Source organism: Agelaius tricolor, unplaced genomic scaffold (assembly GCF_023055355.1).
Source record: "Agelaius tricolor isolate 1412-34295 unplaced genomic scaffold, bAgeTri1.0.p SCAF_10, whole genome shotgun sequence".
NCBI lineage: Eukaryota > Metazoa > Chordata > Aves > Passeriformes > Icteridae > Agelaius > Agelaius tricolor.
In genome coordinates this window covers 24,584,014-24,610,867 of record NW_027269270.1, presented here as the reverse complement: position 1 = coordinate 24,610,867, position 26,854 = coordinate 24,584,014, and the positions used below count along the sequence as shown (strand labels likewise).

General features: G+C 40.8%; 1 protein-coding gene across 1 annotated transcript in view; it reads left to right on the top strand.

The window, feature by feature from the left end:
• Positions 1 to 26,854, top strand: part of CLASP1 (cytoplasmic linker associated protein 1) — a 170,912-nt gene that overhangs the window by 134,932 nt on the left and 9,126 nt on the right. Inside the window, exons 32-38 of the mRNA XM_071435252.1 lie at positions 3,755 to 3,898; positions 5,144 to 5,250; positions 10,159 to 10,275; positions 13,829 to 13,979; positions 14,579 to 14,825; positions 15,593 to 15,783; positions 17,425 to 17,553. Of these exons, the coding sequence (XP_071291353.1) occupies positions 3,755 to 3,898; positions 5,144 to 5,250; positions 10,159 to 10,275; positions 13,829 to 13,979; positions 14,579 to 14,825; positions 15,593 to 15,783; positions 17,425 to 17,553 (1,086 nt within the window). The remainder of the gene's footprint in view (positions 1 to 3,754; positions 3,899 to 5,143; positions 5,251 to 10,158; positions 10,276 to 13,828; positions 13,980 to 14,578; positions 14,826 to 15,592; positions 15,784 to 17,424; positions 17,554 to 26,854) is intronic.

The following is a 26,854-nucleotide window of genomic DNA, read 5'->3' as shown; positions in this document are numbered from 1 at the left end:
TTGAAAAAGTTACAGATTTTGATGAATCTGACTATCATCCACCATCTAGGTAAAAACAAAAAACAGATATTGCTGAAGCATTTGTGTCCTTTTAGAAAACAAGTGACACTGTTGGACAGCAGGAATTGCAGTGACCTGAGTGTGAAACTTTGGGAGCTGCTACTGGCTTGTGGAACCTGATCTCTCACTGCATTGTGATAAGGAAAATAACAAAGTGACATAAGCAATCCTTTGCAAATGATTCAAGAACCTGACACTGAGCCAGACCCCCTCTCTAGCATAGTCAGGCTCTGAAGTGACTGGAGTTTCTCCAGCTGAAGGCAGCAGAGAATGGCTTCATTAAGATTAGATAATCTGTAGAGTCTACGTTACATGTCACTGAAGGAGATGGATTAGTGTTCTGTACTAATGGTACAGGGACACAAAGGCAAGGGAAAATTCAGATATGACTTTCTTAAGACTATATATCATCAAGCATGAGTGTTGCATGGAGAATGTGCATTGTGTACAGAAATAAGTTTTTTTATTTCTTGTTCTATTTATTTACTCCGACAGTAATCTAATGAAGAAAGACATCCAGAAATTCAGAGATTAAGAAAATGTCTTTGGTTTGTTACAAACTGAAAATCCACAGATTTAAAATTCTTAGAAACATTATCTGTAGAAGATGTCCTTTGATTAGGTAAAAATATGCTAGATAAGTGAAACTTAGAGGATTAGCAAGTGTGTCCAGATCTAACTATTACAACAGATATGGAAATGCTGCTCCTGATGCTCTTCATTACCAAAATAAATTACTTGTGTTAGAAGCATTTCAGGAGTGAAACTTGAAGCATGTTACAAATGTGATTTCAAGCTAGCATGGACCTTCCAGCTTTTGAGGCTGGTAAGTAACAATGTTGATCTTACAGTGGTAAGGGACCAAGGCCTTTGTGTATTAAATATTAAATAGGAAATTATGGGCAGACTTTCAAATAATGGCTTTTGCCTGAAATAAACCTGGAAGTGCCGTTGGATGTCTGAAGACAATTTAGAAAGAACACAGACAGGGTTTTACCTGTGTTACTTCAGTGTTGTCTTTGAGACCTTTCCTGGAACACCACTCTCAGAATGTAGTAGTCCTTGGCTTTATTTCAAAAGGCATAAACTATAGGTCTGTTTTCTTTGAGGCCACAGAAGATTGTGAGCATTGGGAGCTGCTGTTAAGCACATCATTCAAAGCCCAGTGACTATTTACAGGTGACAGGAAAGCTGCTGAAGAGCACTGGGTATACAGAATTCTGGCAGACACCCCTAAAGACAAACTGTATTTGTGTAAAGAGGGAGGGCAGACATAGTTCTGTTGTTATGAAGGCCAAAAAGCAAAAGTGGAACAAAACTGTAGTGACCTCTGAGACCTGAAACTTCTCTCAGCTCCTGCTGTAGGACAATGTCTGTGCTATTAGTGTTTGTGGTGGAGCTTTGCTGAAGGTTTCTCTCAGATCTCTGAGATGCATCTCAAACATCTCTGTTGGGCAGCTCCTGACTTAGCAGTTGATAACTCCAGGTATTTTATTCTCTAAGCAATCTCTCAATCTGTGAACCTTGTTGATCAATTTTTGTGGGGTTTGGTTTGGGGTTTTTTGGTTTTGTTGGTTTTTATTTAATCTCAGTGAATGTGAGGTCTGCTTGTTCTGACACAGAGGATCTGCATGTCCACTCCTAACTATCGAGGATACGCATGCCGTTCACCAGCGGGAATGTTCTTTGGCATGACTTGTCACTTTGCATCCAGTTCAATTTGCTGTTCCTTGTTCTGAGGTCTCTTGTGTGCAGTAATATTTTTATTACAGAAAATACTGTGCTGATGAAAGCTTAAAAGTTCTTGGATCAAAATGGACAGAAATACACTTCCTTGTTGGATACCAGGCAGGCTTCATGGCAGAGTTGTCCAAAACTTCAGGTCAGAGGAGGGTAGACAATGGAGTTGAGAAAGCCATGGGGAAAGCTATCTCCCCACTTCTTTCATCCTTAGATCTATAGAATGGAGTGAATAATGGCATACTGTGTTTCTGTTCAAGTCAGTAAGAGTTTTGGCAGGAGAGTCATCATGATCCATCTGGTATGAAGTCTGAAGACCTGTTGTTTGCTGCAGTCCTTGGAAGCCTGTTGAGTGTTGTGGGCCTTGGTTCCGTTGTTGGCCATATGAAAAGGATGATACCAAACTTTCATGGATGGAAAGTGTTTTTATATGCAAAGCTGTGCTGGTTGCTGCTGATGACAGAAGAAACAGTATAGCTTGAATTGCAGTTGCACACTGAAACAATGGGGTACTGTGATTCCCTTCCACTATGAAGGGTGCTTGTGTACCCAAGTTCATAATCTGTGAAGAATTCCACTCCACAGGGAATTGCAGATCCAATTAATTATGGCAACTTTTTGAGCACATAACTTAGTAAAAAATCATTCTTTAAAGTAATGAGAACGATGAATGTACATTTATCCCTACAGCAGTGAATTACATTTGTACCCTTTTCAAAGTTATTTTTAATTTTTAGGAGATTTTAGAAAGTACTTGAAAGGATCAAACCCAAGTGTCTGCTCTTCTTAAGCATATGTGTATGCTTTTCCAAAATAAGAGCATGTGTAGCTTTGCTGCTTAACTTTGTGAGCCCAAGCCACTGCTTTGTGTCCAGATATGTATTCTGAAGGTGGATGTGTCAATGGTACACCCCCCTTGGAGAAGGTGCTGCTGCAGACTATCAGAGGTCCTTCATCATAGCTTCATTTTTTTTTTTTTTGTTCTTTTTATTGATGTTTGTTTCTTCAAGGTAAAGTCAGGGAAAAAGCCCACAGAACTGGTGCATCCACACAGGTTGGATGCTGCTGGGGAAGTCTAGTTAGGAACATGTGAGGTTAATTACTTTTTCAGGTCTGCACACTGTGATTTATTCTGCTTCCACTCCCATTTGATTCCATTGTCTTGGTTCAGGATCTGCAGAGCAGTGTGCTTGCTAATGGACATGGGGAGATCCTGTTTTGGCAGGATTCTCTGAGGCACATAAAGCAAACCCTATCCAGTAAAATTAATGATAGAATTCTCAATTGTTTCAGTGGTACCTCGGTTTCACTTACTAAATTTAGGAAATGTGGTGGAGTCTAGCTGGCCCGTGGTCCAGAGAATGGTGGTTATCACCATCCTCATAAGTCTTCCACTTCAGATGGAGTCTTTTATTGCTGAAAAAGCCTGAGTGGTCAAGACTTAAAAGGAGAGGTGAATAATCTGTTTGATGAAACAAACTTGGGATCCCTAGGAAGAGAAGAGGTTGGGTGGGAAGAGAGCTCATCCCATTCACACATAAAATAAAAAGCACAGGAATGACAAATTGCAGTGCTAGAGTCTTCATACTTGTTTAAACTTCAAGTTTTATTTGTTTTCAGTAAATCTTTGCAGTAACTTGTTCAATTGAAATATGTGCTGGAGAGGACAATGGTAAGAGTTTCTCACTAGGCTGTGAATAGCTGTACACTTCACATCTGCGAAAATAATGATATAAATGCAGAAATATATTTAAGTTTTAAGAACTAAAGCTAACTACTGCTGTTAGTAATTCATTATGAGTTATCACAAAGAACATTTCAAAGATTTGTCTGGTAGGGGAGTCTTGTGTTTGAATGAAACACATATCTCTTACTGTAAGGATCACTACCAAGAGAATGCATGCTCCTTTCAAAGAACAAAAACTGATGGTCTCTTTTTTCTTCTTCTTTTCAGGCAGCACAAATAGTCCTGATTTCTCTCTTTGAATTGAACACTCCTGAGTTTACCATGTTACTTGGTGCCTTGCCAAAAACATTCCAGGATGGTGCTACCAAGCTCCTGCACAACCACCTCAAGAACTCCAGTAACACCAGTGTGGTGAGAGGCCCTTGTCCTTGCAAACAGCAGAGCCCCAAAGACAGCAGCTCATTGATAAGCTGTTGCAGATGTTCCATTCAAATTATCTGTAACTGTTGTCTTGAAGCAATATGGCAACAGAGGCTTTTGTTTGATTTTGCTTTTAATAGGAACCATTAAAATAAAAAACTCAGTTATTTTAAAATTTAATATAGTCCTAACCAGAAGAGATTAAAGAATTACTGAGAAGTGCATTAAAATTGGTGGGGTTTGTGCTTTCAAGTTGGTGGTGCTTTTGAAAGTCCTGCCAGTAATGACTTTTTGGCTAAAACAGATCCTGATACCACAGATTTTCTGGGCTTATGACTGTTACTGAGATCAATTTAATAACTGTTATACTGTCTGTTAAGGAGCTTGCAGGATCTTTAATAGGACCTACAAGGTCACCTCACTCTATGCCTATTTCCTTATGTTTTGCTTTTATATGAAGCTCTTACATATTTTTATTTCACTGAAGGAATATGGTAGTAGATTTAAATAGGAAATTTCTTTCCCTTCCCAGAGCAGCAAGGATTAGGGAATTTTTTGTCTTTTTAATGTGGAAATCTTGTGAACTTGCTGGAATTTGAACCCTCCTATCTTTGCACTTCCACAGGGCTAAATAGCGTTTAGTGTAAGCTAGAACTGCAGTGTTAGGCTTCCAGGCAAATGGTCTGGATTCTCTAATAGTTTTGACTCTGTGAGAAAAGTGTCAGAATTGAGAGCAATTCCTACTCATTTTGCTGTGGTATAAAAGATTGTGCAGGCCAGTGGAAAAATGCTAAGTTACACTGCTTACTTATGCTCCTAACGAGCATAATCAGAATGCTTTAGACAATGTGGAAAATAGCTGTGTAATTAGAATACTAAATTGTCAGGGTAATGATGAGCATATTTTGGAGCCTTGCAAATCTTGTTTGAGAAGCTGGATTGATTGACCAGTTCTCTGGCAATATTTGCAGGCCATACATGTTGTGTATTTAAATTTGCAGGTACTGTGGGTTTTACAGAAGTGCACATACACTTTCTTTATCCTCAGAGTCATATTTTCAGGAAAATATTAATGACTACATGAGCCATGGCTGCAGATTTTTAGGTCAAAAGGCATAATCAAAACTGCACTAAACTTGTCTAGAACAAACAGAGGCACTGTTTGGACCTGTTGCTGTACTCCTGCCTGTGCATTGCAACACATTGCTAATCCCTGTCTTCCTGCTTCTGTGTCAGGGTTCCCCCAGCAATACCCTTGGTCGGACTCCTTCCCGGCACTCCAGCAGCAGAACCAGCCCCTTAACTTCACCTACCAACTGCTCCCATGGTGGACTGTCTCCAAGGTAATGTGGCAGGCTAATTAAACCCCTTGCAAAATACTAAAGGATTTCAACACCAAGTGTGCGTTTGCAGAATATGACTCACTTTGAAAGCAAAAAGAAGACAATAAGTTTACAGTAGATTTCTGCAAAGAAGCAGTGTTTGAACATGATAATATGTGGCTGGTGATTGACTTCAGTGTTCCAGTCCTCATGCTGTCTGTGTAATCTTAATATCTTTTCTTATCATATTAGTTTTCTTTCGTGGCCTTCTTCAGAATTACATTTGTGGCTAATGAAGGTAATATTAATTGGCAGCATTAGAAATAAGGTCCTGTTGAGATTGCTTATGTCACGAAGTCTGTGATGACTTTCAGAACAAGAGTTTCAGATTGTGCCGTTTTTTAGGTGTGGACCTGTAATCAGTAATTCTTCTGGCTGTATTACAGGGCTTGAGCTGCTGAGAGAAGCGCTGTATCTGCTGTTCCCCTCTTATTCTTTGTGAGGATGCAGGACAAGCAAAGTCGGTGACTGTGTTTCAGTGCTGAGTACCTCCCAAATTGCTCACCTGGCTCCTCACCAGCAGAGCAGTGGCCTGGTCTTTTGACCAGCAGGTCTATTGCAACCAGGTGTTTTGCTGAAGCTGCAGGTGCTACCCTAGAATATTTTGGTCCACTCCAAAATCTTGTATTCAGCTGACATGGGCTCTTGGCTGCTGGGAATGTGGATGTTTTGCAGCATTAAAACTTAGAGTAGGAGAGATGACATTGTAGACTGTATGTTCTGGGACCATAGAAATACTGGAGGAAAGCAGCAATCTGTTACCTGAACAAGGTCTGGTTCATGCTGTGGAAAGGCTTAAATTCTGCTGCCTTTATCTGTCTGTCCTCTTCATGACAGGTTGTGGAAAAGCATAAGGAACCATGTTGGGTGGGGACTGCAGTTCATAGTGCAGTGTAGCAGATGACATTGAAATCTGTTGATCTACCCATGTTACTTGCAAAACTCTTTCTGAAGGGATGCTTAGACATGTGAGTTCCAGTGTGTCAGGAAAAGTACAGGCCTTTAGCATTTAATGAATAATTATACTAATACCAGCAGCATAGGAATCATTGGTGATTCCTGAGAAAATTTTGGGTATCTAAATACATCTTTGTGACTTCTAAATCTCCTGTAATTCAAAACTAAACCAAGAGTTGGCAAGCCAAAGCCAAGTTGCCTATTATGAATTTTTTTCCACAAAGGTTTCATTAAGAAATTAAGTGGTAGAGTTTCAGGGGAACAGTTCCAACTATGTTGCTTCCTTTTTGACTAGCTTGAGCATTGTTGCCCTGCTGATTTCTGTCATGGGAAATTACTGACTGTGTCTCCCTGTGGTTACGTTGTGGTTTTGTTGGCCATGTTGGCATGTGGCGCTTATTTTGTAATTCCACAACCTTTTACCATCCCTTTTGGGTTTTGCCATTGGGACACAATTGTTTACTGCCACTTCACTCACTGTTTTCTATTTGTCTTTGCATTCTTCTCACCTCTTGATGTCAGGAGGCAAATATCAAAGTATTGATTAAAGCATCCAGTGTACATTGTTGCTGTTGCTTTCTAGCATTTTGGATTTAGAAACTAAAGGGTTTTTTCTACATGTGATTTGTTCTCAAGGACTAGTTTGAGAGGGCATATAATTCCAGAGCATTCTGCCATGGATGCAGTTGGCCAGGAATTTCCTTTAGAAAACAATCATTCCTTCCATTTTGTAGAGTTCTTAGAGGTGTTTAATCAAAAATTTAGGTGTCTTTTTGAGAAGTGTTCCCTGCTTCCTTGCTAGATTTAGTTATTCAAGAGTGATGTTTAAAAGTTACTCTTCAGTGATAGGTGAAGGTGGAAGCTGCTATGAAAGCCCTTTGAAATATTTGGAAGGGAGAAGCTGTGTGTTTTTGTGGTGAGTGCCCTCTGAGCTGTAACAGTATCTGCAGATTTTTGCCATTTGTAGAAAAGGCAAGTACTGCAAATCAGGGGCAGTAGCTTCTGAAGCTCTGCTGGGCTGCATCCTTCTTGAAAATGTCTCGTGTAGCACAGTTTGGGCACGGTCCTGACTTAAAGGGAGAATTTAGCTCTGGTTGTCCTTTCAGAGAAGAGGCTTTGAAAGATGTGCTGACAGGTCGTGGTGAGTAGCGTGTGCTGCAGTATTGCCTTCTTTGGTATAGGTGTTTCAGTGTCGTGTTTCCATTTCAAATGCTTGTTTGCTATTCAGCATTGCTGGGAAATGTCACTTTTCTCTCTACAAACTCAGAACATAAGCATGCCCAGGTCATTCTGATAGCAGTGTAAAGGATAAAGATTCCCAGTTTCTTTGTGTAGCTCTTCTCCAAAAGTAGGCTTGGCCTTACATTTTCATGGGGCCTGCTGCCAAAGGTTTGTAGTCAGGTTGTGCATTCCCATTGCCTCCTGGGATGCTCTGTGTGCAGGCCCTGCTTACCCTGTCCCTGCCCATGCCTTGTACAGGCAGCCTGAGTGTAGTCAGTGGAAGGATTATCTCCACTTCTTAATGCCAGCTTTGGTTTTGAAGATTATGCTTTCCTTGTGTTTTTTTCTTGGTTCACAGATTGGAGTTAAATGCAGAGGCATACGTGTGTTTGGAGCTGGGATATGTGCAGAAAGGATAATTGGGTTCTGTAGAAATATGAAAATGCTGCTAAGCATAGCTGCTCTCCCATATTACTGATGGTTTGAGGGCAACACCCTCAACATTAGTCAGCAAGATTTCCTTGATACAGATTTACTGTATTATCTATCTGTGTGTTCCAGGTGACTGATTTTTTGGGAGTTGTGTGTTTGTGTATTTATGTGTACATGTATTTGGGCTCTAGGGATAGATTTTGAATGTTTTGGCTGAAGTGGACTCTGCAAACAGCTGATTTGCCTATCCAGATGATAACATCTGCTTAAGTATCCCCTAAAGTCTTCAGGAGGGTTGCATGCTTTCAGGGTCTTGGACAGAGTCCTTTCTCCTGTCTTCATTTACTCCTTCCAGTTCTGCTTCATGGTCACTATAACATATCCACTACATCTGTGAGTTACTTCTGCATTTGTATCTGCTTTTTTTTTTTCATTAACAGTGTTAGTTTTTGGTGAGAGGAGTTATGGAAGAGAGATGTGCTTTCTGAAAAAGAAAACAGGGAAGGGCATTTGGGAAGACTGAAAATAATAGGAAAAAACCACCAGACTTCAGACTGAAAGAGAAGAATGTTTCCTAGGCAAAGCACAGATTAATGGCTTGGGTTTGTGTAGGACAGGGAAATCTTCTGAGATTTAATAAATGATGTTTAGCACGAAGTGGCAAACACTAGGTTGTGAAGTCCTTTGGTGTTAGAATACTGTTCTGAATGGTAAATTGACTTCTGCAAATTTAAATTTTACATTCAGGTTGGGAACTTCACATATTAGAATTTTGTAGGAGTAATTGAATGAATACATTTGGAACGAGTTTCTGCCAAGTTTTGTTTATTGAAAACAAGTAAACAAAGATCACCCAAAATTAAAGAAAACAATTTAGTCTTTCAAAGATCTTTAGAGGAAATGCATCATAATAAAAGGCTACAATTTTATCTGGCTATGTAAGTTTACATATTTGCTATTTGCTGATAATAAAAGATACCATTAAAAACAAAATTTGATTGACACTTTCAGTATTAAGTTGAGCAAACAAAGGCATGGAAACAGAATTAAAATAAGCCACTCACTTTATGCAATAAGAACAAGCCTGCATTGTTTGGTGGCCTGTGTTCAGGTAGGTGAGACCTGAGCTGTGAAACTTCTAATAAGCAGTCTGGAAGTCTGGAGTATTTCCTTGATAATACTGGCATGTAATAGCTGTGGGATTTGATTGCTGGTTAATGAGTGAAATTCTTGACACTGCTCTTCAGAGGAGTTTTTTAACTGGCTTTGCTGCTGTTTGCACTGGAGCAATTTTGACTTGTTTGTCACTTCTCACGTGAAAGTATCTTTCACTTGCATATGTACAAATACAATATCCAAGACAATGTGCTGAAATGTAATAGAAACAAAGTAGTATTGTGAATACTCCACCAGCTGAAGCATCTGTTCTCACTGGAAGGTGATCTTGAAAATCCATGTACCGTAATAGGAAAAGGACAAAGGCAAGAGGTTTGGCAAATTGACACAGGAATGGATGTTTGACCCAAAGGCACAGGGTCATGCAGTAACTTAAAGGGGCCTGTGAAAGTTTAAGGAGCAATCTGAATTAACTCAGAGGCTGCTTTCACCCAGTCTTTCCAGCTTTGTCTGCTGAGACCTGGGCCAGGTCCCCATGATACATTGACACTCCAGACTGACTTTTCACTTGCTGCATATTTGGCTTCAACTCTTCAGTTTGAATCTGGTGAAACAGAATCAGATCTTAAGCCCTGCAAAGGTTTTCTGATTATGTAGGGCCTGACTGCAGGCTTTTATAGAGGCACCAGGAGACAAACTTTACAAGGTACCTTCAGGTGTCTAATAAAAAAAATAAATAAAATCCAATTTTTCTTTCTTCCAGGGAAATCCTGTTGCTTAGAAACACCTGCTTAGAGTTTGAATACACGTGTGGCCAGGGATTGCTTGCGTAGAACATTATAAATGGAGTTGTTTATAGAGGCTATATCCATTTGTGAAATCTACTGGTTAGTACAAGCAGGGACTGGATTTTTTGTGAATCATATTATGTTAGGAATAAAAATAGGAATGAATAATAAAGACCAAAACAAAGACTTGTGAGGCGCAATGGAGTATTCTTGTTTAATTTTGTTTCTATTAATTTTTTTCTCTCTCCAAGGCAGCATGACAGCACTAAGCCACTCAGATTATAGTTTCTTTTTTTTTTCCTCCCTCTCCTTTCTCTGTTTTTTCTCTCTTTTGTTTCTCCTCTGGTCACGGCAGTCGGCTCTGGGGTTGGAGTGCAGATGGGCTGTCGAAGCACCCCCCTCCCCTTTCTCAGCCTAACTCCATCCCCACTGCTCCTTCCCACAAGACTTTCAGACGCTCTTACTCTCCCAGGTAACAAGCTACCTGTTAAACCAACTTGTCTGAGGTGTCACAGTATTATTTACCTTTCACACCACAGGATTTGTTCAAATGTGGGATTTGCAGAGGCTTTGGTTGGAAGAGGAACAGAGATGATGATGATGATGATACCTTTCAGAGAGCAGGGGTGATGAGCAACCACTTGCTCGCTGCTTGGGGAAGATGCAGCTTGCAAGTGGGGATAAAAAAAAGTGGATTTTTCCAGACTCTTTCACCCATTCCAGAAGATGGCAGGGAATATGCTTCACAGTCAGTTTCCAATGCAGAACACAGTTGCTGAGCACTTTGGCAGGCACTGGTTGTGTTACGATACCAGGGGCAGGATCTTTCAATTTGGCTGCACCGTGCATGTGGCACTAGAGGATCTCCAGATGGACACATACAGCTCAGGAGTGACTTCACATAGAGCTTTGCTTGTGTATTGTGATTGTGAAACATCTTGGAAATTTGTAGTATTGAAATTAAAATTGTCCTTACCACAAGATTTTGAGTATATCAGTTTCAATTTCAACATCTGTTCCTCCTCCTGTGCCCTCACATGTTGTTCCAGTCTGCCTCTTGGATCAATAAAGTGGACTAAAGCTGTATGCTAGTTTTAAAAAAAAAAAACCCAACCTGAATACAAATTTAATTTGTCAGATCTCTGTTAAATTACTTGGATTTTTTAATGTTTAAACCCTGACAACAAACCCATCTGTAAATGTGGTTTCTCCTGACTTAGATATGTCTGTTACCTGAGGAAGGACTATATAGTCTTTCCTTAAAGCAAAAGGTCCTAATGAAAAACTATTGAAAGAAAAGCAAAGAAATTTTTCTTTAAGGGCTTAAAGTTTGAGAACCTGTGACATCTGAGTGAGAAAATAGAATGCAGTAGTAGGTACCTCTGTGAATACCTGCAGAATTAAAAACTTTAAATTAATGTTCTGACTCTGCTAGGACACTGTGGAGATATCAATGGAGGGGATCCATATTAATTTTTGGAATAAAACTAGTTGAGAGTGTTTTTTCTGTCTTCTTTTATCTGACACCAGATAATAAGGTTTGGAATAATGCAACATATATTCCAGCCCAGAGCCTGAAAGTGCAAGGACATGAGTTACTGTGTACTGCTTGAAGACACTAAACTGTGGACTACTTACACATAGTTTGGATTGGAAACTGAATAACAATTTATGGAAGTAAAATGTATTTCATGCCAGACTGGAAAACTACCAAATTGTATCTTTATAAGCTTACAGACAGCTGCATTGGTTTTGTGCAGCAGATGGAAAATAATGTTGTGACATCCCTAAACGCTGCTCATCTCTACTCACTTCTTATTCATCCTGTGCCTTTCCTCTAGTTTTCTGCATGGGTCATAATTTTTTTCCCTTTTGTGCCTTTTTTTTCCTGAAAGGTGAGTGTAGTTCCATTTTATTTTTATTCCCCCCATTGTGTTGTCTGTGAAGTATTCCAGTGCACATACTGTCAGTAGAGACGTGTGTTCACATTGTAGAATTTTCATTCATGTAGAGCACAGCCATAATGTGACCTCCTACACAGGCTTACTTCTGATATATGAAATCACTGGATTCTTTAGATCTTTATTAAAATGTGGGTTTGTGCTTTGACAGATGCATCAGATTGGTGGCTCTGAGAAATTACCTTAGTCCCTTAGCACTGAAGAGTCTGTATTCTCATTGTTCTCTGGTAACAGTGTAGGGCAGAATTCATCCCTGAGGAAAGAAGTGATGACTTCAGCAGATTTATTGTCAGTATTATATTTGTGATTATTTCTTGGGTTTTCTGCCATGGATTTAATTGTGTGACCTTTGGTAAGTCACATCATCTCTTGGTGTGAGAACACAGGTACAGTCATACCTTTTCAAATGGTGGTTTCATTGCCCACTTCAAAGTTGTATGAAAAGTCCTTTAATAGCTGTGAATTAAACGTGCTTGAGCTCAAAATGTATATTTTTGAGGTTGTATGAAACAAAGATTTTCCTATTCCCTACTGGTACTTCTAAAGAACCTAAAAACTGCCTTGCCTTCTGTCTGGAAAGCCATCACAGTGCATTACTGTTGTTCAGCTGTCTGAAAAGCCTTAAATACTTTAACTTCTGTAGGTTTATGAACAGCTTTTGTTTCCTGATCTTGGTCTGTTAAATGATTGCTCATTCTCCCTGATCTGCCAGACACTGTTTGGGGAATTGTTCTTTGGTTTCTTTGCCAAAATACATGGTGCTGATGCTTGTGTAAGTGTAGTGCGAACACGTTGCTTGGGAGCCAGGGATTATGGCTATTTTCAGTGTGTTAATCCCAAAGGAATTGGGAAGCCCATCTTATCCTCTGTCTGAAGTCCCAAGTTTCTTCCAGAAAAAAAGCTGTGGTTCTAGATATTTAATAGATATTAAATATCCTGCTTTTGGTTCCATTGAAAGTAACAGCTGTGTACGCAGAATTCAGAAGGGATTTTCTTGTTTGTTTGTTTGGGTTTTTCCCCACCCACCTCATAGGGAATCTTTCTTTTGTGGAAAAGGAACACAGCTCAGTTCAGCCATCTGCCTCCAAGCTCATCCTGTCATTCTTCCCAAAATGTTATGAAATAGTAATTCACCACTGTAGGGAGCCACTTCTTGCATTTATTGACAAACAACTTGATGTAAATGTCTGATTCAGTCTATTTGCTTCTGGCTCTACTGAGATCTGAGACTACGCCAGAAATTGTTCTCTCTTACTGGATCTATTAATTTAGCGATTGTCATGCAAACTCAACTTCTCCTAGATAGAGCAAAGCCCTGCCAATAATGCTTTTTTATTTTCTCAAAGATTGTAGGAAACTTCTCTTTTGCCAGATCTTTTAATATCATCTGCCCTTGCATGCAAGGCATTTATCATGAGACCTAATTTTGGATAACTCCTCAAGGAATCCCAAAACTTTTGGCTCAGAAATTTCTGAGTAACTGATAAACTGTGAGAAAGTGTCAGGTTTGAGTGAGAGAATTCCCAAATTTAGGCCAAATACTGAAATGCTGTTTTTATCAAGGCACTGTGCAAGTGAGTTAGGTTTTACTACTTTATAAATTAAAATGGGCCATGTTAGACTAAGGTTTATGTCAAGTTATGTTTTCCTTTCCATTTAAATCTGTCATAGTTTTATTGTTAAACTTAAATTTCACTGATTTCATTTCCACCAGCTGTCACAACCATTTTGAGTTCTTACAGTGATTGATAGTATTTTCCTTTTTAAATTACACCACTGCCACACTGGGAATAGGGTTTTTTGGTTTACAGAAGGTAGCACATTTACTGAATGTAAGAAACAGTGGACCTGTTTTCCCTTCACTTACAGCAATGTGTTCTCCTTGTTTTAGCCCCATTTGAGGGGAAGCTCAGACCTGAACTCTGCTTTGATTCCATCCATGTTGTGTTACAAGTCACTGTTAGAAAGGGCACTCCAAACCATTTGTCTCCAGCTTGTTTTTGTTGACAGTCAGAAGCGGATTCCAGTTTCATTTGTAACATTTCATATACGTTTGGTCTTTAGTATGCTGGATTATGACACGGAGAACCTAAACTCTGATGAAATCTACAGCTCTCTTCGTGGAGTCACAGAAGCGATTGAGAAATTTAGTTTCCGTAGTCAAGAGGACCTGAATGAGCCAATCAAACGTGATGGAAAGAAGGACTGTGACATTGTAAGTGTTCTGTTGTTTATTGTCCCCCAATAGATGAAATTTTAAAACGTTGTGATCAAACCTGTCTGTGGATTGTTAGTGTACAAAATCCAGTTATTCCTGCTGTATTCTTACAGGCATCTTCTGCTTATTGGTTGTTAATTTCTTATACCTTAATTATGGGGTTTCACTGACTTTCCCTTGGCTCCCTTTGAACTCTGGCCTCCTGTGGAATGTGCTCACTGGGCTTCTGTGCCATGAAGGGTGGAAACAGTGCTGGTGTTCCTCAGGCTCAGCATGGCTCAGTGATGGCTTTTGCCTGGAGTGTGTGTAGTCAGGTCTGTAATGGGAAATGTTAGGATCTGTGATCACTCCCAAGTGCACAGCTCATACAGTATCTTATGCTGCAAGAGTGGTTACAGAAACTATGATTATGAGATATTTTTGAGCAGGTGTAGTAGTGTGAAACAAAGAGGTAGTAATCAAAGTTTTGGGTAAGTAATATGTATAAATAATACAAGTAAATCTGTGCTTTTTCCTGTTGGTGGGTGAACTCCAAAAATGCTACAGTTTCCATAGAATTTTGAACATACCTTTTTCCCTCTGTTCAATTCCCCTAGGTGTCTCGGGATGGTGGCCTTGCTCTCCCCAGTGGCGATGTCCGCGGAAGCGGTGACATGGTGGAAGGCGGCAGGATGGCTCTGGATAACAAAACCTCCCTCCTGAACACGCAGCCTCCCCGCGCCTTCTCAGGGCCCCGTGCTCGGGAGTACAACCCCTATCCTTACGCTGACACCATTAACACTTACGACAAGACTGCCCTGAAGGAAGCAGTGTTTGATGACGACATGGATCAGCTCCGGGATGGTTTGTATCCGCTCACCTCATAACCCTGCAGGCAGCTCACTGCCTCTCTGGTGTACTTGTGTATGGCTGGTGCCCTCAGATACGTGCCTGCCTGTGCATGTGTTGTGTATTACATTGCAACTGAGCTGAGGCTTGGTATGAAATACCCTTTGTTCTCATGTCCCAGCAGAATCTCCTCTGTGGATACTGAGAAGAAATGTTATATTGCGGTTTTGATTCTTGTTTGCCTGGGGTTTCCTGTAAACTACTCCCTTTAGCATCCACGTGCATCTGTAGGGACACTGCTTTGGGACCTTCCCCTTTTCATGGCTCAAATGCCTCACTCAACAGCTTGTTGTTATTGAGTATTTGACTTCATTTAAGTGCAGCTACACATCAGCTTTATTCTTTTGCAGTACACTGATGAGTCACTGTACTTGTATCTAAAGGTCATACATGTGACCATTGGTTTTGGGTGTGTATGTCTGGGAAAAACCACGGCAGTTCTCATCTTGTAGAAGTAATTGTTGGAACTGGAAGAAATCCAATTGTCATCTCTTCCTGGTTCATTAGAAGCCACGTGCAGATGCATGAGCCGTGCTATGAACTCAGGTTAAATTATGGGCTAGTCTGATTCTGTTGCCTGCTTGACTGAGACAACCTGGACATTGATGCATTTTTGGGGACCCCTTGCTACATGAACCTTATTCCATAGAGGGTGAGCAGTCTTGGCACCTTTGATCTTTTCCCCATTTCTCCAAATGATTTGCTGCCATTTGTCCTAGAAGTACCCATTGACCATTCGGATTTGGTGGCTGATCTTCTGAAAGAGCTCTCCAACCACAATGAACGGGTGGAGGAGCGGAAAGGAGCTCTCCTGGAACTGCTGAAGATCACAAGGGAAGATAATCTTGGAGTTTGGGAGGAGCATTTCAAAACCATTTTGCTCTTGCTGCTGGAAACGCTTGGAGACAAAGATGTGAGATGTAGATTTTGTCTTAAATCTCCTGTCCATTGCTTCATTTTGGGTAATAATTCCTACACACCAGTTTAAATGAAACCTGCCACTCATCAGTGATACTGCACTGCTCATTTTTTCTTTTGAAGTTTGACAACTCTTACTTTAGTTTTCACTCTGTTCAGTGATGAGTTTTAAGTTACTCTAAATGTCCCAGTTTTTCCCCCTCCCTCCAGAGTGTTACTAATAAATAGATAGTAAATTTAACTAGAAACAGAAAAGAAGTTCTAGTCTAGTAAAAAACTGTCAAGACTTCTGTTACTCTCTTCTGAGTTAGGATAAAGCTACAAGCTCTTAGCTATATTATACCCATACCCAGCAAGCAGAATAAAGGCATTCTAGAATAAATTAATTTTTTCCCCTGGGTTGTTTAAAGACCCAGGGTATTAGATCTCATGGGATGAGTCTCTGTCTCTTGTAAAAATGCCATGAAGAACAAGCTGCTTTTATAGGGGATCTTGTTTTGAAATGTTAAAAAAAACCTGTGTTATTATCACAGTTTTATGTCTGGTAGTTGATCAAAGTGGTAATGTACAGCCTAGGCTTTTTTTCCATTTGGAGGTATTTGTTCAGCTTGCAGCACAATGATATTTGATAAAGGCTCAACACCCCACTGCACCTTCACATCAAAGCCATGCTCCATCTGAACATTACAATATTGAGGCTTCAAAGCACTCACGGTTCTTTTTTTTGTTTAATCTGATTCAAAAATCTGTTGTATTTCTTACACTCCTTGTAAAATATATATCATGCTCTCAGAATTGTTAATTCTGAAGCAGGATAGGTTGCTGACATTTTCTCAGTCATTGTTCTTAGTTTAAGCATTAACTGCTGTAGTTCTACATGTTTAATGATAGCACCATCACACAAGTATCAGAAGGTCTGGTGACTTTGTCTTAACTACACATGAATTGTGCTACTGTAGGAATTTTGCAGATGAATAGCAAAGCACATGTTTTAAAGGCTGAAGAGGATGAAGTAAAGTATGCTGAACTCTGCTGAAATAATGACATCTATTTGGAGTGGCCACAGGTCAAAAATTTAATGTAAATTATGAAATTGAAACAGATGTTATAAATCCCCTCTGCTCGTGATCTTTTGATAGGAAGGATGAAGACACAGGTCAGTGTTGACTACAGTAACTTAAGTCCTTGAAAGTAATTTCCATAGGAGTTACAGGACAAGTCAGTTTCACTTCTTTAGTACATGAAAAACAGCTTTGTGGCATGGATGGAGCCCCGTTTGTTATCTGCCAAGCTGAGCAAAGGAGGAAAGGCAAAACATACATGATTGTGTAATGTAGATGTCCTCCTGTGAGTAGAAATTTGTACTTCATCGCCAAAAGAAAATGGAATTTAGGAAAGTAGTAATTCTGATTCTTGTATATGTGAGAACAGTCATTTTATGTGGCATTTTGTGCAAGAGCAGGCAAGGAGCCCAATTCTGAATTTTGTTACATTGATTCCACGGCTTGCTCCACTGGAGCTGGTGGCGTAGGGAGCCATGCAAACTTCTGATGAGCCATCAGAATTCACTTCAGACTACAATTTTGAGAAGTGACTCTTTCTAATCTTTTTCTAATGTCTGGTTTTCCTGACACAGCATTCAATCAGAGCCCTGGCACTGCGTGTCCTGAGGGAGATCCTGCGGAACCAGCCGGCGCGGTTCAAGAACTATGCGGAGTTGACTATCATGAAAACGCTGGAAGCACATAAGGATTCCCACAAGGAGGTGAGTGAACCTTTCAGCTGCTGGAAAAGCAACATGGACCTGCTGAAGAAAGGTAGGACCTGGGAGGCTTAACAGGCAAACATGTTGAATCATCTTGACAGTGGAACAAATCAGTATTAAGTCTCCAAGTATGAAGAGACAGGATTTTTACATGCTGAAACAGTGAGGAAAAAAGTGGAGACTGTCAGAGCTGTTATATAGACTTGGAGCTGTCTGGAGTGGTAGGCCACTGTTTGTCAATTTCCGTGCTTATTCTGGGACAGGTTGAGAACTGTAGGGGAAAAAGTGCATGTTTAATTACTTTTTAGAGCATGCTGGGGGCACTGTGCTGCCTCTGTGTGTACAGGTAAGAATACAAAACGTACTCGAGAACACAAAGGCTGTGTTCAAGCAGAATTGTGTGTGAAAACTGAATGGTGAAATTGGGCTGTGCTGGAAAATTGGGAACTGGTGAGTAACAGGAGAAAATGGACAGAGGCCATGCTGCAGTGGCAGAGGAAGAAGCAAAGGGAAGGGTGAATTGCATTTTCCTTTCTGTGAGAGAACTCATATACAAAACTGAAAGTATTCTGAAATAAAGCAAGAATAAAGGGACACGATAACATTTTAAGTAGATCAATTCAAATTACATTTAAGGTTAGTCTTTGTAGATTGATTTCCAAGTTGGATCTTTTAATCTACCTCATGTTGGAAATTTGAACTAAACCTTCTGGAAAGTGCTACCAGAACTTCCCTAGCAGTCTGTGATGGTTTTGTTACCAAAGCCCTTGGTTTGAAATCTAAGGCATTTATTCTTCTCTACAGCAGGATCATTCTAAGTTAGCAGTTTTAGGCATCTCTGAAGATATTTGGCCATGAAAAGATTATTAAAATAGACCAGACTGCTCCAGAGCATTGGGTGCATGACAGAGATTATTTTAACCATGGGTAGCAGAAATTGTACTGTTTGAAAATCAAAACAGCCAAACAAAAAACACCCTCAGGGAAAGAAAATAACAGTCTGGATTTCTCTAAAATACAGAAGTAGAATATGTTTAATGCTTTAGTGAATGAGGCCCACTCTACTCTGCCTACCTTCCTCTTCTTGATTTAGAGCCTTTGCACCCCTGTCTTTTTCAGTTCAGAGTAGTGAGAAGCAGTTGTAAATTGATATTCTGATAAAGCAGTCAAACAAAACATTATGTTCTGAAGGAGTGCCTTTTATTGGCAAGTTTTCCTGCTTGCATGCTTCTCAGCTCACCTTGACTCAGTGCCCTTTGTATTTTTTGTCTGAGAATCCTCCAGAGCTAACATTTCTAGCAGGACCTTTTCCAGATTGTCCCTGGCATTGTTTTTAATGTCCCTCAGAATTCACTGTCCTTGTGGGACTGGTGGGTTTTAGAGAAATCAAGACTGAGTTGAAAGCACCATGCTTTATGCCCCTGTATTCTTGTGGTGTGGAAGGGTTCTTCAGGATTTGCATGAGGTGCCTCCTAGGGAAAAGCAGGGAAAGATAAACTCAAACCAGGAATGAGAGGTGGGAGTTCTGGCACTTCTTTATAGAATAATTGAGCTGTGCTCTGCTCAGCAAGTAGCTGCTGTGCTGCACATAGTGTGGCTTTGATTTGACATGGTTTTCCAAGCAGCTTCATAATGAGACATCAGCTGCTGCAGTGGGACCTTTGGGTGGCAGCTGTCACAGCAGGACACTGCAGGTATATTCCTGTTTTGCCAGCCATTGTGTATGCACAGCTGTATTAAGTGGGGACATTGGTTCTGGATTTTTCTGATCCCTGTGTAAATGAGGCTCTCAGAACCATGATGCAGCCCAGGAAAGTATCATCTGCCTGTCAGTAGTTTGAGGATATCAGCATTCCTGAAGTTAAGAAAGGTACCTGCACTTGAGTGTCCACATGAGCTAGGCTAAATATATACCTGGGAATATGCTCAAAGTAGTTTTACCTGTAGTTGGGACTTGCTGATTCAGTTAAGTCAGTGAAAAATTAACTGAGAGATCATTTGGGCATGGCTCAGTTGGTCAAACTCATAGCCTAGAGCCAGGAGTCACAAATTCCCTTCCCTTGGTGGCCCTCCAGCTCGCTCCCACTGCTGACTTTGCTGCACTGCTCTCTCCAGGAGGGCAGGAGGAGCTGCCCTTTGACTGGATCCCACTGAGCAGCAGATTAAATGAGGATTCACCAGTTTGGGAGTGAAAGGCACTTTGAAAGGATAGCTGAAGAGGGAAAGGAAGTCCTGAGCAGTCTGTTCCACAGCTTTCTTTCTCACTATATCAGAGCAATATTAAAGGGAGTGGTTGCACTATTCTTACACTGCATAAAATCAAATCTTCTCTAGACTGTAAGAACTATTTCAAGAAAAGCTGGTATATAATTTAATTGGGAAAGGGTTAATCATTGTGTCAGTGATGTCCTGATAAGATGTCACTCCAGTTTCTTATGTTTCTGGGCTGCTTCTGCCTTGTAGCAGAAGACAGAAGTGATCCTTGGTTATGATTTGATAATTTGGTGTCCAACAGGCTGTGTAAGTTAGGAGAAAATGTCTGTTTTGAGCAAGCTATATCTGTTTAAGTCTTTTTTACCTGAATTTCCCCTTCAGCACAGGGACTACTAATTGCTCCCAGCTACTGCTCACATTTTCAATTATATGTGACCCACAGAGGCTCAATCTAAAGTGACCAAGCAAAGGGAATTTGAAGAGGAGCAGAAGTGTTAAGGTTGGGTACTGTCTCCAAGAAGTCATAGTAAGAGGCAGTTCTTTGGAAATCAGGAAGGTTTGTTTGTCTACACAAATTCCAATATTGCTGTTGTTCAGCATCACCAGGAGACATCAAATGTCAAAACCAATATATTCACTAACCAGCAAACATCACCACCTCCCCCAGCTGAGTGCTGATATCTAGTTAAAGTTTCTTTTCTTTTTTAAACAAGAAAAGGCCTGTGACTTTATTCCAGATTACATAGTTGGAAGTATCAAAGCAGTGTTAGCCTAGTTGGATATTTTGGGATGCCTGGATAATTGGCTGTTTTTCCAAGGCCAAGCAGAAGTCTTTAGACAGTTGGGTCTTTGCCATGTCTAAAAATCGTCTGCCTTCTTGCTGAAGGCAAGGTCGGGGATCAGCAGAGCAGCACAGCTGAGAGCACCACATTTCCCCCCAGGGATATGGGAGAGGAAAAGTTGGTACATGGAGTTGGAGCTGAGTCACACCTCGTTGTGAGTACAAATGCAGGAGATTGGCAAAGCACAGACCTCAATAGCAGGTCAAAATTAATGTAACCCTAGGCTACAGACTAGAAGGCTCTCAGTTGGGATTCATGTTTAGTTTGCATTTTTTAATTTTGTCCTGTTTTTATACTGTTTGTAGTACAACAGTCTCTTCAATGCTGTTGATTTAATGGGGTGATGTGAAGAGTCAAGCCTGCTTCAGTCACAACTGGAAACATTTAGGAGGGTCGGCATGTAAATGCCTTTCACTTATTTTAGGAGCATTAGAACGTAATTGAAGTTGTAGATGATATTAAATCTTGTTGATTTTTATCAATCTTTGTTTGTAGTTATTTGGAAGAGAACCATCTTTCTGTTGCCAATTAGTTAATATTAACTCGTTTGTTCCAGTGTAGTTACTCACCCATAACTAAGGAGTGATGCTGCTTGCTGACCCCATACCACTGATAATGACATTGCTTCAGATTCATGCCAGCAAAATGAGGATAATTTCTTATTATTGAGTATTTTTAAACAGAAATAGTTTAGTATTTTGGAAATCAGCAGCAGAGTTAGAAATCATAGGATAACTAATTCCCTGCTTCTGTCTCTGGCACAAATCCTATAGACTTAACTGATGTCTGTTTTCTATGTGTAAGGAAAGGATCCTGTGCCATATCTTAGATACACAATTTCTGTATTTTATGATATAGAAAGTCCATAAGCATAATTGGGATGCTTATTGTACATTATTGTACATTCTTTGTTGTAACCCTCTGAAAGAGGGAGAAAAAAAAATAAGTTACCCATTACCTGTCAATAATTTTATTATCTTTCTGAGGTGCTTTTAGATTGGCCTCTGATATTTATATATTGTAACTGTCCTCTGATGATGGTATGATTGATCTGTGTGGGTTTCTGCAAAACGAAAAGCACTAAATGATCAAGTTCTGAAGTTTAATTGTTACCTAGTCTATGCTGGAAGCTACCAAGTGCTGCAGCTGGGCAGTCACTGATGTTTCATAATATGTGTTTATGTGCTTTTTCAGTTTCCCAATACATTTCAAATGTTTAGTGCCCAGGAGAAGCAGTCTAATCTATTTCATCTCTGAATCCTTATAAAAATCACACTGCTTTTTCATCTGCTTAGCACTCCCCATTGCTGAGTCCACTTCCTGCTTTGAAACCAAGTCCATAATTGTTTGTTCCTGTCTGAATTAGACTGTAAAGCCTTCAGGGATGGGAGTTTGCCTGACTAAGTACTGGTAAACCTCCTTTCCCTCCAGCTTAGATTATACAGGCTTTAAGTAACCACCTCTACATGGCAAAAATTGGCTCAAAAGCACAGCCACATGCCTTGTAAGCCTGAAAGCAAAACCTTGTTCTTCTGCTTAATAAACTTCTCTGTGCTCTGCATGTTTCACAGTGGTGTACAAAGCCTCTAAACTTTCAGTGAAGCTTTGCCTGCACTGCCTCATCCTCTACAACCTTCTGCAGAGACACTGGAACTAGCAGTCATGGCAAAGTACTCCCAGAGTACTTCCAAAAGGAGCTTAAGCTCCTGTGGGAAGCTCTCATCAGGTGTCACAGGTGCTGCTTTGCTGAGATCCCTACATGTTACACTGATGCCCTGTGTAGCCTATGAGCCTGGCATGCCTTAGGGGAGTCAGGACATTTTCCTTTACTTATTTTCCAGTACTTTGTGTCTCTTCAAAGCAGAAATGAAACTATGAAAATTCATAAGCTGGTTGCTGCAGCTGTCAGGCAGCAAGCAACATGTTAATGCATGAAGTATAGTAGCTGAGCAGAAGAAATTGAGTGGAAGAGATGGAGTCTGAGCTCTGGTTGTCTTAAATGAATAGGATCCTGTGGCTGCAGTGTGATGTGAACCAGGTAAACCAGTGGGAATTGTCATCCAAAGTTTGTCCAGCAAATTTTGTAGAACTTTGATGATTCCAGTGTGCTTTTCTGTTTGAAGACAAGGCTCTGTGACAGTTCACTGTCTTGATCACACTAATGCTGCACGTCAGCATATCCCCTCACACTGAAATTAGGAAGCAATACCCGTGCATATTCCTGGGACTGCCTGACCTGTTACTGCCTAACAAGAAGTTTACTCCTTGGTAGCATTAAGGAAGACATTGCTGGAGATGAACAGCTCTCTGTGTGCTACACCTCACTGGCTTTGTGCATGTGAATATGGCTCCTTCCCTAAAGCAAGCTGGGTGGAAGTATAAAAACTTCTCTTTTGTGAGACTCACTAGAAAGGTCTTAATGTCTTTCAAGGAGCCCTCCAGCACACAGAGCTTACGTTATGCCAGCAAAAGTCAGGCTGAATCTAGTCTCCAGTGTGTAGAGCATAAGGTAAGCCTTTAGAAAGGAGAAAAACCTGCTGCTTTAAGGCCAAGAGCTATCTCTTAGATCTGCATTCCAGGGCTACCTGCCCTGTGTTGAACGATGTCAAACTATCCAGTTCAAGCCATGGTTTGCTCTAAGCTTTTACTGGGAGGTAAAATCATGTTTGTGACATACCTTACATACAGCTTAGTGTCTGTGCTTTTAAAGAACTGCAGGCTCTCTCTAGTCTTGCACATCTTGCTTCACAGCCACCCTTTTGAACCTGCTGCTCCCAGCTGCTGTCATCATTTGATGGCTTTTCTACTTTTATTTTGTATCTCTGAGATTCCAAAGAATAATTATATTAGGTCAGACAAAAATCTTGCTTCACTTGGTACCCTACCTGACCCACTAGCAAGAAGCAAGCATACAAGCTTCCTGTGGATGTTCTTCCCCCTTCCAGCTGTCTTAAAGCCTTTCCGTGTGAATGGTTCTGCCTTGCTTCCCTGGGTTTGGTTGGCTTTTTTTTCCCCCTTTGGTTAACTTGTCTAACTTCTAATCCTCTTGTGACAGCAAGCTCCCCAGTCTGAGCACGTAGCAAACAGCACCCTTTCATTTTCTTGGGCTTAAAGGGTAGATTACATAGACACTGCTTATTGTGGTGTCACTGTTAGTACGAGCCTTTCCTGTCACTTCCCAATGTGTATCTGTTGATCTTGCCGTCAAAGCTGGGAGGAAGACCTGTTCCTTGATCCTGTTTATTCATTTCTCCCACTCCTTTTATGGTTATTTCACTCTGCTGGTCAGGTTAAAGCCCTGATTAAAAATGACACTTGATTTTTTGATACTGTAAGGTATGTACAATTTGCAAGGCACAAGCGGTGTGCCTCATGGCAAAATGTCTTTGCTAAACTCTGTTACAATTGCATGTTCTTGTTGCCAAATGACCTGGCAGGTTGTACCTTCTGATAATGCTCTTCCCTCTGTTTGGGAATGCTGCTGATTTCTCTGGCAGTGCCAGGTGAGCAGAACTCTGAGCCATTTGGGTGAATACTGAGAGCCCCTCATGGGATGCAGAGTCTCTCTGGGTGGCTGAGTGTTTTGTTTTGCCAAAGCCAGGAGGAAAGGACAGGGCTAGTACTTGTGTTGCAAAATGGTGGCATTTGGCTTCCTGTGCCAGCAGGGGTGAGTTTTTCTCTTTGGCTCACTGTCAGCTGGTATTGCCCTACCCCTTCCTACACCCTGTCACCTGCTGGTGCTTCCTTAGGGAGCCAGGGGCTGGGTTACCTGCAGAGGCTCTCATCCAAACAAGCATGTTAGCACATGCTGGAATCCTGTTGATGTCAGTGAGACCTGAGCATGTTATTAAAGTTAATCACAGCTCAGGGAGTTTGCTGAAGTGTGGCTGAGATGCAGGCATTGTCTGCCAGATGTGCTTATGGGAGGCTTGGAAGTCTCCCTGGTGTTGTCACATTTACAAGCTCCTGTCATGCTGGATATGTGTAATGCATTCTCCTGTGGGGGAAAGGGATGTGAAATAGCCAGCCCCTGCCTAAATGTAGCCACATCCATGCTAGAACTGGGCAGCAGTGCTGAAAGCAGGACTGTCAGGGCCATAATAATTTCTGTACCTTCACAACTTTCCTTACTCTTCTTTTGATGGGCAAAATATGTGTGACCTTTGTTGCTGTTGAACTCTCGCTTATTTTGTGAAAAATTATCACTGTATTTTAATGCTCCTTGTGCTTGGGATTAGTTAATAGGCTTTTTGTCTCATGGACTTGCTTCATACCTTCAACTTAATAGACATAGTATACTGTGTGCAAACAGGATATGGAGCTGAAACCCAGATAGAATATTCATTAAATTTTTCACCTACTGCTTTTTTTAATGGTAGTATGTTTGAGATCAGAGTCTAGCCATAGGTTTATACTAAGATATTGTTGCTTTTTTATCAAGTAGGATACCAAGAGAATATAAGGTTTAATTTTTTTTTTTACAATTTTCTTTTAGTGTGTTGTGATATATGTGTAAGCTTTTCTTTCTGAGAGTGTCTGAAAACATCCTTCCAACTGTGTTTGACATTGCTGCAGAAAAAAATCCCTGTGTTCAAATAGTAATATTTGGGGTTTTTTAGCTAGTGGCTTGCTAGTGAATAGGTAAATTGATGGTAAAGTATCATGGCCCTCTAAGTTCATGCTTTCCATCATTTGTGGAAAGCAGACATCCGAAGCTGCAGTGCCTGGAAGTGGATTCCTTTAGAGACTTTCTGGGAGCTCCTGGCTTGATCTACTCCAGCAATTCCACTCTGTGCTATCAAAGCCTGGCATTAGATTTCCCTTAAGTACTTGCATGTTTCTCTTCTTTCCCCACAAAATCACACAGTGCTGGCTCCTAAGCTAGTACTAACTTATGTGGAAAAATATTAACTTTCATGCTTCTCATGTGTGAAATTGAAGAGAAATTAGCAAAGACATAGCTGGAAGAGGGAAAATTGCTGTAAGTGGGAAAGCAAGCATTCTGTTCATTCTGTTCTGGATAGCTGCTCATTCACAGATCTTTCAGGAAGAATTTTTTTTTTTAATATTGACCACATTGTGGAGTGCCATTCATTTTGGAATATGTTTTAATGTTATAATTAAATGTTGAGAAAGGCTCAAAGTAAATGGAGCACTTGGACAACTTTATTTCTGTAAATAGGGCACTGGTACAGAAGAAGTTCATAATCTCAGGTTACTTCACCATCCTGCCCATATCTTGCCTGCATGCAACATTTGTGCTGTCTGAAGTGTCTGAGGTCACATTCACTGTTGGATCTGCCTTAGAGAATGCCAAAAGCCAAGAGGAGTTCTGCTGTTTCCTGGGAATACAAGTGTCTTGTGCCATTCCTTTCAGGGAGATAGCTCTCAGCATGAGTGGAAGATTAATGTTAGCAGCATGGCTATGATGCTGTGACTGTGGGTGAAGCTGGCTCTGTAGGTGGAGATGATCCCTTCTGGTCACTATTAATGGCTGTTCTCTTAAAAGTCAATTAAACCTTGTGTTTTGTAGTCCATAGACTAAGATAAGCTTCCAGCTACTCCTTGTTCATGCATTATCCACAGTAGCTGCTTAAAAATAATGAAAGCTCGCTTTCTTTTGAGGCTTTGATAGAGCTGCATCTGTCCATAGGTTGCCTTACTCAAATAGCAGTCCCTGAGTTTGATGTGTGGGAGAGGAGAACAACACGAATTCAGCAGCCATGGCTTCAGTCTAAGTGCCAGGAGACCTGTGGTTTGATTGATTTGCTGTTTTGCAGATTGCCTGGGACAGATTTCCTGGTGCTGGTTTCAAAGTAATGACTTCAGACAGCCCCAGGTAGTTCAGTTTAGGAGGAGGTAGAGAACTGGTGCTGGGCACCTGAGCCTCCCACACAACCAGGAAAGAGGGATGCTATAATGTTCCTGGGCTTAGTTAGGGACTGCCTGGGACTAGCTGGAAGATCCCAAACATGAGGATTTGTGAATGCTTCTTTCTTCTTAAAGTTGAGGTGTTGGATTTAAGTCTGCCCATGGGGGCATCTGTCTGCTCAGGATTTACCCTCCCTTTAAAGTAAGCCCTGAGAAGAGGGGAGTGAGAGAAGATGGAAAATAGCATCCTCCATCTTTTGTGTTGTAACAAGAACATGAGGAGCAAAGAGTGTGTTATTTGTGGCCAGGAAGAGGGCAGCCAAGAGGAAGCTTCATTTTGTTGCCTGGCAATTAGCACAGACACTTGAAAAAAG